The sequence below is a fragment of the Fukomys damarensis genome, unplaced genomic scaffold, assembly GCF_012274545.1.
Source record: "Fukomys damarensis isolate Sample0158 unplaced genomic scaffold, DMR_v1.0_HiC HiC_scaffold_22, whole genome shotgun sequence".
NCBI lineage: Eukaryota > Metazoa > Chordata > Mammalia > Rodentia > Bathyergidae > Fukomys > Fukomys damarensis.
The window spans coordinates 413,378-425,517 of record NW_022900934.1 but is presented as its reverse complement, the minus strand read 5'-3'; the positions used below and the strand labels follow the sequence as shown (position 1 = coordinate 425,517).

General features: G+C 51.6%; 2 protein-coding genes across 11 annotated transcripts in view; both read left to right on the top strand.

Annotated features, from left to right (window-relative positions):
• The first annotated feature begins 6,492 nt into the window (after positions 1 to 6,492).
• Positions 6,493 to 7,893, top strand: Abhd16b (abhydrolase domain containing 16B). The gene has a single exon (XM_033767010.1). It carries the CDS (start codon positions 6,493 to 6,495, stop codon positions 7,891 to 7,893), a length of 1,401 nt encoding a protein of 466 aa, XP_033622901.1.
• Positions 7,894 to 9,824: 1,931 nt separating this feature from the next.
• Tpd52l2 (TPD52 like 2) overlaps positions 9,825 to 12,140 on the top strand; it is a 19,985-nt gene continuing 17,669 nt past the window's right edge. For 3 of the 10 annotated variants that reach the window (XM_010633384.3, XM_019208840.2, XM_010633382.3), the window contains exon 1: positions 9,829 to 10,026. In XM_010633384.3, the coding sequence (XP_010631686.1) occupies positions 10,008 to 10,026 (19 nt within the window). In that variant the 5' untranslated portion in view covers positions 9,829 to 10,007. Of the gene's footprint in view, positions 10,027 to 12,140 lie in introns of all 10 variants that reach the window. The other 7 variants (XM_010633386.3, XM_010633385.3, XM_010633388.3 and 4 more) reach the window with 6 other exon arrangements.

Below are 12,140 nucleotides of genomic sequence, written 5' to 3'. Positions count from 1 at the left end.
GCTCTCATCATTGCTTTTGTGGGTCCCACACTGGCCACATGGCCCTCAGGCCAAGAGTCCAGGGACCCTCCCTCCTCTCTGTTCACCCCAACCACGTAGGCCAGCTTTCCCTCTCCTTCTTCCCCAAAGCCACAGTTAACTGAAATCAAGGCTAGTTTCTATCTGGTGACCAAGAGAACACGTGGGTCCCGCACAGGTGAGGCAGGGTTCCCAGGGGGCTGAATGGCTTCTAGTGGTGGTTAGATCAGCAGTCAAGATCAGTCAGTATTCAACAGATTTAGCTTTTGGCTTTTTGGGTTTTCTTTGGTTTCGTTTTTTGAGTCAGGGTCTCACTATGGTTCAGTGGTTCAGGATGGCCTCAAGCTCATGGCAATCCTCCTACCTCAGCCTCCTGAGTACTAGAATTACAGGTTTGTACACCACACCAAGCCCTTAACAAATTTACACACAGAGATGGACAAATGTTAAAACTCGAGGTTGCTGCATGTTGCTACAGAGGCACAGAGCCAAGGTCCTTTCCAGCGCGCCAGACTCAGAGGCCAGCATAGACTTCTGGAGAAGCAGTTTGGCCAAGTCTCTTGGTGGTGATAATACACCTTTGATGAAGCGACACACTTTCAGAAATTTGTGTATAGGAAAAGGACCTAGAGGCGAGGGCTTTGGACCGGATGTGAGATGCAGGGCAGCTGTTTCGAGCTGGGAAAATTCTAGCACTTATGGAGGATTCTTGGGGCATCCGTGAATGAACACTGGACAGTGCGGAGCCACATACCCAACCAGTAGCAAAGCCCAAGATATATTGTGGAGAAAAGAAAACTAGATCATTGCTAAAAGCAAATGACAGGACTGGAGATTTAGCACAATGGCACCACACTTGCCGTGCAAGTACAAAGTCCTCAGTTCAATCCCGGGTACCAAAAAAAAAAAAAAAAAAGCAAATGACAAAATGACAAAATAACCCTCTGGATGAGACTGTGTATACATACTTACAGAGGGCATGAGAGGAATGGACCAGGTGAATAAATCAGGGTAACTGGAGGAGCATGAAAAGGACATCCTTCTCTTTGCTTGGGTGAGAATAAAAATATCACCCAGGTGTGGTGGTGAATTCCTGTGATCCCAGCACTTGGGAGGCTGAGGCAGAAGGATCACTGTGAGTTCAAAGCCAGCCTGGGCTATACAGTGAATTTAAGTCTGCCCTGAACTATACAGCAAGACCTTGTCTCAAAAGAAAAGAAAAGAAAATCAAATACATTAAAACCTGGATGTTAGGTGTGTGTGGTGCCATACTCCTGTAATCCCAGCACCTGTGGGAGGCTGAGGTAGAAGAATCACCAGTTTAAGCCCAGCCTGGGCAACTTAGGGAAACAATATCTCAAAATAAAAAATAAAAAAATTGGGTGTGGTGGCACATGCCTGTAATCCCAGCACTCGGAAGGCTGAGGCAGGAGGATCACTGTGAGTTCGAGACCTGCCTAGGCTACAGAGTGAGTTCCAGGTTAGTCTCAACTATATATATAGTGAGAACCTGTCTCAAAAAAAAGGGGCTGGAGTTGTAATTCACTGTGAAGGCCCTGGGTTCAATTCCTAGTACCAGAAAAACCCTAAAACAACACACACACACACACACACACACAACCTGGGTGTTGCAGTAATAGAAAAGATAAGGTTCCTACTCTTGAGAGACTCCCAAACCAGGGCTGAGATTGGCCCCTGAACACACAATGACCCTTCACACAATATGTCTGGAACCCCAGAGACCATCCCAGGACTCGGTGTTGGCCTGAAGACCCCTGGGTGGGGGTGGGGGGTTCTGTCCACCCACTGGAGTCAAAGAAAAGCTATGGCCCCTTCCTGCCCAGAGACAGCTGAGCCCCAGCATCTCTGGCTTCCATCAGATAGGCCTGTAGGGCTTTCAATCCCACCCAGACCCTACTCTGGTATGGGAAACACTTAGGCCTGCCCTTCCCCACCCAGTAGAGCACGGGCCATCAAGACTCTGGAGTGACACTGGCCTGTTCTCATAGGAGGGCAGCAGATCAGGTGTGGGGCACAGGGGCCAAAGCAGCTGGGCTGGGCCAGGAACAGAGTGGCTCCTCTTTGCGTCTGGTGGGCTCCGGCCCTCCGCCTCCTCCTTTCTACGCACAGTGCATGGGCACCCATGGTGTGAACTGTGTAGCCACAGGCTTCTGGTGGGGCTGAAGATTCAGAAAGAACAACTTATGGCTTCATTGCTGGGAAGGATGTCAGGGTATCTGGAAAGGGGTTGACCAGCAGGTCCTTCATCTTGGGCAAGAGGAAAGACAAAGGACAGGTTTTGCAGGGAACCAGGAAGGAGCCCCCCCCACCCCACTGTCCTCCAGGGCACTGGGCAATTAATTCTCTGTGACTCCAGATGTTCAGCAGCTGTCTTGGCCGTTTCCGCCCCTTCTCCTGACCCTGTATCCGCCAGGAAGTGTCCCCTCCTGTCCTTGGTCTTCGAACTACCCCCACCTTCCCTGTACCCTATTTCCTGAGCAGAAGCATTTGTGCAGACTCAGCTCCCCTCCTGCTGGGCCGCTCCAGCTTTCCCAAGGCCAGGGCACTGCTCCCTGAGGCCAGGACTGCTGTGGTCACTTGTACTGTACTGGGCACACTCTGCCAGGGGCTCTGATCCTAGCTCCAGCCCCCCTGGCCTCTGGGACTGGTTTTCTCTCTCTCCTTTCCTTCCTTCTCCAAGGTTGGCTCTGCCGGCTCAGCAGCATAAATCAAGGGCCTCCAGGGAGGCAAACAGAACTGGCCAGGGAGGAAGCATTGGTTCAGTGGGGGAGGGGGGAGGTCCAGGACTAGCAGGCCCCATGGGGGTGGGGTAGATGCTCAGATATCTGTCTGGAGGGGGAAGAGAGGGATTCCTCTAAGAGCTGATAAGCAGGGACACAGAGTCCCCCCAGCACTGTTGTCCTTCCCTGAGCAGAGGGGGTGGGGCAGGAGAGGTCACTGCTGCTGCAGCTGGTCCAATCTGGGAGGCTCTTTGGAGAGGGGACAGCTCCCTTCCTGTCACATGCTTTCCTGTCTCTCCAGAGCTGGTGGTTCTGGGGCACTCAGGCTTGTGGGCTGGTGGGGTCAAGAGCCAGGCCAGACACAGGCTAAGGCATGGAGCCCCTGGGGTATATGGCTCCAGCCCGCTGACCTCTGCCCCCCACAGAATCCGGTCTCCTTTTCTTCTTTTGGTGCAGGGGCAGGCTAAGGGCAGGTGGGCCTGGCTGAAGACTCCATTTTGGAACACATGAGAGCAGAGCAGGCTGTGAGACTGCTCCCAGGAAGACAAGGCCGCTCTAAGTGGGAGCTTTCCCTGAGGAATCAAAACAAAATGTAGCACTTCCCACCAACTGTGTGGACAGTCTTCTAGCACATCTTTGTGGGGCCAAAATCAGGAATGGCAGAGGAGGATCCCTCCCCACCCACTGTCTGGACTTGGGCTGAGGAGTCAGGGACTTGGACCCTTCACTCAGCACCTCTGCTTTGTGCTCAGGATTGCTCCTACGGTCACAAAAAAATGTGCCTGGCACCTTTGGGTCCATACCCCCATCCATAGCATGTCTGAGGTTCCCAGAAGGTCCGTTAAGGTTTCCCCCTTCACCACTTGTGTTAGTCGGCTTCCTGTCACTGACAAAAACCTGAGAAATTCAACTTAGAGGAGGAAAGGTTTATTTTGGCTCATAGTTTCAGAAGTTTCAGTACATGGGGGGCTGGCTCTATTGCTTCAGGCCTGTGGCCAGGCAGAAACATCCTGGTATAAGAGTATGGAGGAGGAAAGCTGCTCACCTCACGGCAGCCAGGAAGCAGACAGAAAGCAACAAAGCCAGAGAGGAGGGAACTAGAGGCAAGACATAGTCACCACAGTCATGCCCCTTCCACAACCCACCCTTCAACTAGTCCCCACCTCCTAACAATGCCACTGAATTATGAAATTAAATTGTTATGATCCAATCACTTTGCAAAAGCTCCATCTCTGAATACATAGTCTTTTGGGGATGTTTTAGAGCTAAATCATAACTACTTAACCACAGTGGTCTCTTTTTCCCCACATGGCCAAAGGTGAACATTTCTGGAGGAAATGCAGGAACCACAATTCCCCATGAGACAACTCTCCCTACCCCTCAGCCCCAGGTGACACCCTGTAAGCTCCCTCCCAGGCTGCCCTGCCGCCAATCAGGGACTTGACTTGAGAAATGCACCTGGGGACCCCAAGACACCTTCTTATTCTTCAGAACCTGACCAGTGAGTACAACAGCCCAGTCTGGGATAAAAATTGGGTAATCAGTGGAATCTGGATCTCAGCTACTTGGGTCTGCAAACCTGGGGTAAGACTGGTAGACTTGGCAGAACAACAAATCTAAAAATAGGACACTCCTCTAAACTTGAATTTCAGATAAATAATTTTAAAATACAGGGCTAGGGATGTAGCTCAGTGGCAGAGCATCTGTCTCTTGTGCTGTAGGCCCTGGATTTGAACCCAGCAGCACAAAAACAAAACAAATGAAAAAACTGTTTAAAATACTGTACAGCATACCTTGACTTATGATGGTGGTGTGTTCTGATAAGCCCGTCATGAGTTGCAAATGTTATAAGTAAAAAATACATTCAATATCTCTAACCTATAGATCATTAGACTACCTTAAACCTTCTCAGGTTTAACACTTACACTTACATCAGGTGACAGCTGGGTAAAGCCACCTAACACAAAGCCTATTCTGGTGAGTAGAGTTGACTCGCTTATGTAATTCACTGAATGCTGAACTGAAAGTAAAAGCAGAATGGTCGCATAGGCACACTTCCACACTATGGTGAAGTGGGGATTATCTGTTTGTGTGTCCCGTGCAGTATTTGGGACATACTCACAATCAAAAAGTATTTGCTAAACTGGGCATGGTGACACACGCCTATAATCCCAGCACCCAGGAGGCTGAGGCAGGAGGATTGCTGTGAGTTTGAGACCAGCCTGAGTTCCAGAGCAGTCTGAACTACATAGTGAGACCGTCTCAAAAAACCAAAAAAAAAAAAAAAAGTATTTGCAGTTTATCTGAAACCCAACTTTAACTGGGTATTCTGTATTTTACCCGAATCACCAGATGTGGGGGGAAGTCACCCCCAAATCACTTTGTCAACTGACAAATTGACCCCTGTGTCCTGTCCACCCATCCTCAGCTGATTCCAAAGCTGGTGGAGACTACAGTCTTGGGCTAGGCAGTATATCAGCATGGAACTGGAGCAAGAAAGCAGAAAGGGGTTACTGGGACCTGGAAACCTCCTTTCCCCAAAGTCTAAGGTCTCTCAGGAAGGCCTGGCCGTAGGATAAGGGGGTCCAGCTGGGTTTTCTTAGTTTTAGTATTTGTTTCAATTCTGAGGAACTGTTAAATGAGTCCCATTAGTAGGGCCCTTCACCGCCCCCTACCATGACCTCTAACTCTACCCCACCCCTTTTTATGGTACTGGGGATTAAAACCAGGGTCTTACACTTGTCCCTGAACTACATCCCCATACCTTTTGCAAGAAAAAAAATGAGATAAGGACTCACTGAATTGCCCAGGATGGACTTGAACTTGCCATCCTCCTGTGTCAAGTAGGTGGGATTGGGCACTCAAACCACACCCTGCCTTATCTCTGCCCTCTCAGCCCTCAGGTGTGCTGGTTCTCTCCAGCGCATGAGAAAGAGGAACCCACTAGAGCCCTCTGAAAAAGAGGAAGGTACAGTGTGTGTGGTGGCTTGAGGAGAGGGGACCCAACCAAGGGCTGAAAAAGAGGAACCCCAGTCAGCACGACCCACCTGGATAAGGTCACTGCTGCTGCTGGCACCAGTGAAAAGAGGATCCAGAAAAGGTGAGGGAGGGGGGTTTCCAAACTGTCCTGGCCCCATTTCCTGAGAAGTGGAGTGGCAGGAGCTGAGCTGCAGGCCATGAACACACTGCCCTCTCATTCCAGCAGCAGCAGCACTATTCACAAACCACTGGACCCAAGATGGTACCCAGCACAAGCTTGGCTCAGGCACTGGAAATATGACTATCTCCCTAGCTAGATCCCAGCACCTGCCAGGGAGAGCCCAAGGATGTCCCTTTCTGGCCTCTGGAACTCATCTTCAGGTAAGAGGGAGGTGGGAGTGGCTCAAGGCTTGGGGAAAGGTGTGGCTGCCATGGAGGCCCAAGTCACTTGTCCTTGGGCAGGGCAAACTTGAGGACCACCGTCCCCTGGAACTCTTTGTGCACCCATCACCCTCGTGTCATCTCTTTCCCCAGCAACAATGACTCACAAAGCTGGGTGGTGCCAGACAGATGCAGCCTCCCCCTGGCTCTGAAAGCCAGGTCACAAAGGCTATACAGAAGAGGCATGCCCCCAAGAAATCCCTGTGTAGCACTCAACCCTGCAGCTGGGCAAAGCCTGGGCCTCCAGCTGTCCCACAGTGCCCTGACTGGGCCAGATGACCAGTGCAGCAGAGCACAAGGCCTCAGTGTGCCCATGTGTGTCATCTGTTTTGTGAAGGCATTGGTGCACGTGTTCAAGATCTACCTGACAGCCAACTATACCTACAACTTCCGCAGTTGGCCTGTGGACTTCCGCTGGGATGATGTGAGCTCTGCTGGTGGGAGCAGCCACAGTCATCGGGCGCTGACATGCACAGCAGCTGCTGCAGGTGTATGGCTGCTGCGGGACTCAGCACTGGGAAGTGATGCACCGGGGAGGCCACTGCGCCGGGCTCGCAGCCAGGCACAATGCCTCCTGCAGCAGATCCGCGAGCTGCCTAGCCAGCTTACTAGTTATGCCCTGGCCCACTCACTAGGCCGCTGGCTCGTGTACCCGGGCTCCATGTTCCTGATGTCCCGAGCACTGCTGCCACTACTGCAGCAGGGCCAAGAGCGCCTTGTGGAGCACTACCACGGCCGGCGTGCCAAGCTGGTGGCCTGTGATGGCAATGAGATTGACACCATGTTCATGGATCGCCGCCAGAAGCCTGGCAGCCACGGCCGTGGCCTGCACCTGGTCGTCTGCTGTGAAGGCAACGCTGGCTTCTATGAGATGGGCTGCCTGTCTGCACCACTCGAAGCTGGCTACTCAGTGCTGGGCTGGAACCACCCGGGTTTTGGGGGCAGCACGGGTGCTCCATTCCCACAGCATGATGCCAATGCCATGGATGTAGTGGTCAAGTATGCCCTGCACCGTCTGCAGTTCCCACCTGAACACGTGGTAGTTTATGGCTGGTCTGTTGGAGGCTTCACTGCGACCTGGGCTACAATGACTTACCCAGAGCTGGGTGCACTGGTGCTGGATGCCACCTTTGATGACCTTGTGCCACTAGCACTGAAGGTGATGCCCCAAACTTGGAAAGGACTGGTGGTGCGCACTGTGCGGCAGCATTTCAATCTCAATGTCGGTGAGCAGCTGTGCTGCTATCCTGGACCAGTGCTACTGCTCCGGCGCACCCAGGATGATGTGGTCAGTACCTCGAACCACCTGCCTACCCTGCCACCTGGAGACGTGGAGGGTAACCGCGGCAATGAACTGCTGTTGTGCCTGTTGCAACACCGCTACCCGGCCTTGATGGCACGCGAGGGCCGTGTTGTTGTGTCCCGTTGGCTGCGCTCCAGCAGCCTGGCACAGGAGGCAGCCTTCTACACACACTACCATGTGGATGATGAGTGGTGCCTTGCGACGCTGCACTCTTACTGTGAGCGCTGCCAGGAAGAGCAGGCCTGGGGGCCACACGGGCCCACCTTCCCCTGGCTTGTGGGCCAGGGCCTGAGCCCACGGCGGCAACGCCAGCTTGCTCTGTTCCTGGCACGCAAGCACCTCAAGAATGTGGAAGCAACTCACTGCAGTCCACTGGAGCCTGAAGATTTCCAGTTGCCCTGGAGGTTGTAGCCTGGGCTGGTGAGGCTCCTGCTGTGGGTACTCCACACCTTCCCAGCCTAGGGTTTATTCCTGTCCCCACAACTTCCCACCAGAAAAGATAGTCCTGCCCAGTATTCTGACCTGGTTGTCTGTGGAGGGTAGGCAGTATATCTGGACCATGGTCATTCTTCACAAGGGCATTCAGATCTTCCTCTGGTCTTCCCTGCTCCTACCTTCTTTTCTTTCTTTTCCTCCTGCAAATACTTTTGGACACCTGTGCCCAGTTTCCAAATGGAATGCAAAGATGAACTTGGCCCAGTTTATGGTAATACTGTATGATGAGTGGTTGATCACTGCAAAAGGCTGCTGGGAATGGGCTGTGGGTCCACAGGGAGGCGCCCTTCACCCAGCCTGGTTTCCAGGCAAAGAAGAGGTTGCCAGCCTTGTTCAAGTGTACAAGTTGTCCCCAGCTGTGAAAAGACATTAGAACCCTAGCATCATAACATAGGTCTAGGCAGTTGGACATTTCCAGCTGCTCTCCAGAGTCCATATCCACATTCAACAGAGAGGGCAGTTTAAAAACTATAGACTTGGAGTAACCGTGTATAGGGTAGAACAGGCTTAGAGACACCTACACTGACCACTCACTATTGGGCATCCTCTTGGGCCACACCTAGGCTTGTTCATGGCTCAGAAATACAACACAGAATGAGGCCATGCTCCTGCTCACCATTTGTAATACAGTCACTTCAGGAAGCCTGGATCATTCTTTGTCTGTCCTTGTTACCTACAACTCCTTTGGACAGGGGGCTAGGCAGGTTGGGGTGAGCAAGTAGGCAAGTAGGGAAGAAATATTGGGCACCCAGAGCAGGATACAGATATGGTGGTAAAACATTCAAGCCTGTGCAAGAGTATCTGGAAGACATGTGGGCAAGAGAGGAGCCAAGGAGAGGGACATATGAGCAGCCTCCATGTCTTGGAACTAGCAGCTGCAGTGCTCTGGCTGAGGGGGTAGTGCAATATAGGAAGATCAGATCTGAAAGGGTATGAATACCACTTAAGGATCTTCTTCCAGGAACAAGTAGGGGCCAAAGAATGGAAGCTGTGGGACTTCTTTTAGAGGCAGAATGTCTAGTGGTCACATCTCTCTTGTTTGAAGTCAAGTAGGCTCTCTTGTTCCAGGGTCTTCTAGATTCTTGGTAGCTGAGTGACCCTGAGGAAGTTACTTTAGTTTCAGTCTTCCCATCTGTAAAATGAAAAGGCGACAGTGCTAGGACTTATTAGGTGTTGTGAAAAGGAAGTGAGAAAACACCGAGTTGCACGCACAAAGCTGGGGAGAGGGTGCACGAGAGGACTCACGGCTATGTACACGCCCAAGCAAATTCCGAAGGCTAAACTCGGCGCACAGCCCTGCGCCCTGGGCGGACACACGCTTGGATTAGGGATTCACGGACCACCCGGAGGGCAGCGGCGCCTGCAGGGCAAGAGGACGAATCGCGATCTCATCTTTTTCTGTATAACGCCATTAAAAAATAAATAAATAAATAAAAGTAAACAAAATACAAGAACTGAAAGTCTACAGGAGTTTGGCTAGGGAGAGGGTGACCACCAAAGTCAGAGGTCGAGACTTGGAGGTGAGTTTAGGGTTCTGAGTCTGTACCGCTGAGGCGCGCGGCAGAAGTGCTGGTGTGATGCGGTACACACATCCAAGAGGCTCGTGGCCCCCGGCCCCGGCTTCCGTAGTGTCAGTCGGACGTTCCTCCCATTTCCCACTTCCCCGGGGTTCCGGCTAGTCCGGCCTTTCTACCTGAGCTTCGTGCTGGTAGAGCCAGCCTGGGAGGTGGACCTCAGGCTCCGCTTCCGGTTTCGCCCGCAGCATCGTCCTATCAGGTTGGAATAGAAAAGGCGAGCCGTGGCCAAAGAACGCTCTCATTGGACATCACTCATGAAGGCGGGACGGAGGCGGAGCACGAGTTGAAGAGGAAGTGGGCTGGCGCGCCGCTGTTTACGTAATACTGCGGCGGCCGGACAGTTCCGCTGGCTCGTGTGTACTCTACGGGCCTCTTCGGTTGCCGCTTGTTTGGTTAGTGTACCTCACTCAAGCTCATCTCTGTCGTCGGCTGCGGCCGGGCCGCCGACTGAACATGGACACCACCGGCCAAGGTACCCGTCGAGCCTGGCGCCTCTGCCGCAGATGGGCTGGGCCGTCCCGCGCTGTGCCCCTCCCGGGAGTAGCGTCCCAACCCCTCAGCCTCTGCCCGCCCGCTCCGGGATCCCTCTTTGGCTCGCAAACCCTGAACCTCGAGACTCATGATGGCCCTATCGTGCGTCTTTACCCCCTCTCTAGAGGACCTTTCGGCCTCCCCTGGGGCCACTCCGAGGTCCTATTTCCCCCAGGGTTCTCTTGTGCCTAGAGTTGGGCGTTTTCTCACTTCAGGCAACTCTCATTATGTCGTTGTCTCTTGTCCGACCTTTGATAGCTCTGTCGCCCCTCCAGTCCTTCGAGGGCCGTCGTGGACACCTATGTGGCCGTGGGCCCGGCCCGAGGCGTTTGGGTGGTTCGCGAAAAGGAAGTGAAACTGTCTTCGCGTTCTGTGCGTTGTCCCTCGGGTGGCAACGCTGCTCGTAGCCTAGTCTATTAGGGGTTGCATCATGGGGAGATGGGTGGAGTGAGTCAGAAGCACACCCAGCATACTAGCCTGTTTCCAGAAACAGGTGCCCCGGTAGGAGGTGGCTACGGAGGGTTGTGGTGCAGGCCCAGATTAAAGTCTTGAGAAGGAGATGCAAATCTTGCCTTCCATTTTGGAACTCCAGAGGGGATGCTGAATTCCTGCATTGACTTAAGTTCCGTTAGCTTTCCTCCTGTTTGGCTAGCGTCAACATAGTAATTAAGCATTAGAGTTCCTGAGTTCTCATACATTCTGGAATGTTTGTTTGTTTTTTGGTACTAGATATTGAACCTACGGCCTCACACTTGTCACTGAGCTACGTTCCTGTTTCTTTTTTATTTTGAGATAGTCTCTCTGAGTTGCCTGAGGCTAGCCTAGGACTTCCAAACCACCTGCCTCGGCCTCCAGAGTACTTGGGATTTCTGGGATGCACCACCACATTTGGCAGTTTTTCTACTTTTGATAGCTGTTGAGCTGAACATGATGGCACCTGCGTGTAATCCCAGTTACTCAGGAGTCAGAGGCAGGAGAGTTGTAAGTTCAAGGCCAGCCTGGGCATCTTAGTGAGATCCTAGCTCAATATAAAATAAAAATGGGGTGGGAGTGTAGTTCAGTGGTAGAGCAACCATGGGTTCAACCCCTAGAACCAAGGGAAATTAAAAATCTCATTAAAAGTCTCCAGTTCAGGGCCGGGATTTAGCTCAGGTGGTTCTGCTGCCTTCCTCCCAAGTGCACGGTCCTGAGTTTGATCCCTGGTACCCCCCAAAAAAAGGTCTCCAGTTATGATAAATTAAAGGTCTCATTATTGTTTTACTTGTATATTTGTTTCAGATACGTATTGAAAGCACCATATTCTTTTTTAAATTATTTTTATTTTTTTGGTACCAGGGATCGAACTCAGGACCTTATGCTTGTGAGGCAGGTGTCAAAACCACTGAGCTAGATCCTTGGTCTCCCAAAAACACTGTATTCTGATGATAAGAATGGTGAAAAACAGTGAGCGGGCTGCTGTGTGCCAGACACTAACCTAAGCTTGTTTCTCAAAAAAAATTTCTTTTTGCAATTTCAGAATAACACCTTCAGATTGGTCCTCATAGCCCCCATTTTACAGATGAGTGTAGTCTTCAAGAGCTGAGACCCAGGAGTGAAGTTTGTACTCATTTATTAGTTTTTTCAATTATGTCATCCTCACATCACATTTAATCTCTGTAGTGCTCCGCCTCCCCCATTTTGTTCTGACAGGGCCTTGCTATGTCCTGTAGTCAGGCTGGCTTTGAGCACGCTATTTAGCCGAGGTTGGCCTTGGACTCATGGTGATCCTCTTGCCTCAGCCTCCTGAGTGCTGGGATTACAGGTGTGCGCCACCACACCTGGCTCTCTGAAGTGCTTTTGGTAAGACACTTTCCTGTGTTTGGTCACTTCTGTCAATAAAGATCTGAATGGCTTTTATCTGCAAGAGTGTGTTGAGGTTGAAATCTTGCAGAAGGACTATAAATTGCTTGATATTTGGTAAGTTCCCACTTTCTATCTGAGGATGATTTCAACTGGTTTCAATTTTAGCTTTATAGGCAGAGATTGTCTGAAAGCCTTTTTTTTTTTTTTTTTTTA

What these genes read in the sequence shown, in the direction of transcription:
- Abhd16b (XM_033767010.1), top strand. Translation starts at nt 6,493, where the DNA reads ATGTGTGTCATCTGTTTTGTGAAGGCATTGGTGCACGTGTTCAAGATC.